This window comes from Adiantum capillus-veneris, chromosome 19, assembly GCF_014529385.1.
Source record: "Adiantum capillus-veneris isolate H3 chromosome 19, ASM1452938v2, whole genome shotgun sequence".
In the NCBI taxonomy this organism is placed as follows: domain Eukaryota; kingdom Viridiplantae; phylum Streptophyta; class Polypodiopsida; order Polypodiales; family Pteridaceae; genus Adiantum; species Adiantum capillus-veneris.
Window position 1 is genome coordinate 79,845,714 of NC_140949.1, and position 1,903 is coordinate 79,847,616.

The 1,903-nt window shown below is 48.6% G+C and overlaps 1 protein-coding gene across 1 annotated transcript; it reads left to right on the forward strand.

Moving 5' to 3' along the window:
* The first annotated feature begins 1,043 nt into the window (after positions 1-1,043).
* Positions 1,044-1,678, forward strand: LOC147434301 (calcium-binding protein KRP1-like). The gene is made up of 2 exons (XM_086489919.1): positions 1,044-1,093; positions 1,167-1,678. Exons 1-2 carry the CDS (start codon positions 1,059-1,061, stop codon positions 1,573-1,575), a joined length of 444 nt encoding a protein of 147 aa, XP_086346045.1. The 5' UTR covers positions 1,044-1,058; the 3' UTR covers positions 1,576-1,678.
* The last annotated feature ends 225 nt before the right edge of the window (positions 1,679-1,903 follow it).

Consider the following 1,903-nt stretch of genomic DNA (forward strand, 5'->3'; position numbering starts at 1 on the left):
AAAAACACACCTGCGGCTGTTCCTCCTCTCTTCTCCACGTTTTTTCTGGTCTTCTCTCTGTTTTTTCAGTTCCCACACTTAGATTTATTAGTTGGGCACCCTTGGCCTTTTAGATGACCTCAAACGGACCCCGAACAGGCCAAAAACTGACCTCGCAGTGCATAGTTGTCACCTTTTTGCATCATTCGCACACCTGGCACTCAGCTTTTTTCCAATAATGCATCTCGCCACCACGTGAAGTGGCCCCAAAAAGTGGTCCTAATGATGACCTTTCTGCATAACTCTCACCAGAAAACACCCACGTTGTGTCGGTCCTCATCCGCGTGCAAATATTGACCTCGTTCGCCCTCCTGACGCCACTAGATGCCATCTGACGCACCTGCTGACCTCACGTCGTCGGCCCGCGGATAGCTTCCTCGAGAAGTTTTCCGCGCTACCAACTTCACTTTATTGTAGAAAAAACACACTAGTACTGATAATAGTGAAAATCGCTGCACTATGTGCATGTTGTCCTACCTGTACACATGTGTGCCCCACGTAACCACCTGGCTAAGGAAAATGGGCAATTATTTATTTGATGCACCATGCATGTGTATGTACATATGCGCAATCCCTTGCTCCAAAAAACTCCTGACACAGTGGATCCCACCGCTTGAGCTTCAATAAATCTCTTGTGCCCTTTAGTGCTGAGGCTAGTTCATGGCGAGCTGATTCAATTTAGTAATATATTGGGGGGTGCCATTTTACTCCCTGTATGGAGAATTGGGCAGTCTATATCGAGATCACGCCGTTGATCTCCTTGCTGGGTAATGGTAATTGAGTGGTAACGTGCTTGGAAATTGGCGGTGTATGGTTGAAACTTGAGAGAGACACACACTCTCTCTCTCTCATTCCAAAGTGACACCTACACAAACACTTTACCGCTGGGCTACGCACGCATTATGCAGAGAGAGAGAGGGAGAGAGGGAGGCCCGGGGGGATAATTGGTTGGAAACCAAAGTCAGCGTCATGCACAACGAATCAAGCAGGGAAGGTGGGGGATGTGGATGGCCTAAACTATGGATTCTCTTGTAAACCACGGGGAAGCTGCGAGGTACGTTCTTTTGATTGAGAGAGAGAGAGAGAGAGAGAGAGAGAGAGTATAATTTCGAGGAAATGTTATGCAGGGAGAGCCGCTCAGTAACTATGTGCTCGGGGTCATTAATGGGAGAGAGAGCGGAAGAAGAGGAGGGGGGATGGTATTTTTGGGACCTGCTGCCGGCCATGGTAGAGAGACTCGGGGAGGAGGGGCTGATGCAGGAGCTGGCTATGGGGTTTGAGCAGCTGGCGGATGCGCGCTCCGGTACCATCACTCTGGACAGCCTGCGCCGCGAGGGTCGCCGTCTGGGCTTGCACATGAGCGACGCGCAACTGCAGGCCATGCTGCGCTTTGGGGGTGGTGACAGCAGCCGTACCGACTATGAGGGAAGCCACCACCTCGACCTCCACCAATTCTGCGTCGCCATTCTCCGCTCCAGCCCCGCCCTCCTCCACCTTGCCCTCCATTGCCTCCTACTCGACTGTCTCTCTCTTTAACTTATCTATGTGTGCAAGTTCCTTATTAAAAGTAGGACTTTTGTACAAAGCCTGTGTGTGTGTGTGTGTTGTAGAGAGAGAGAGAGAGAGAGAGAGAGAGAGAGAATCAACAAATATAAGTTTTGTGGGTGCATGGGTGCTCTGGGCGTGGGCGTTCCCTCTTATGTAAAACTACTATTTTATGTGAGTTCAAGGGGTACTATTAAAATCAGTTATCTTTGAACTTTTCATAATTATAACTATAACACATCCTTTTCTTATTCACATGTTTTTTTTTGGGGAAGTTCTTTAAATGACACCCCTTTTGTAAATAACGAGATAAAATTTT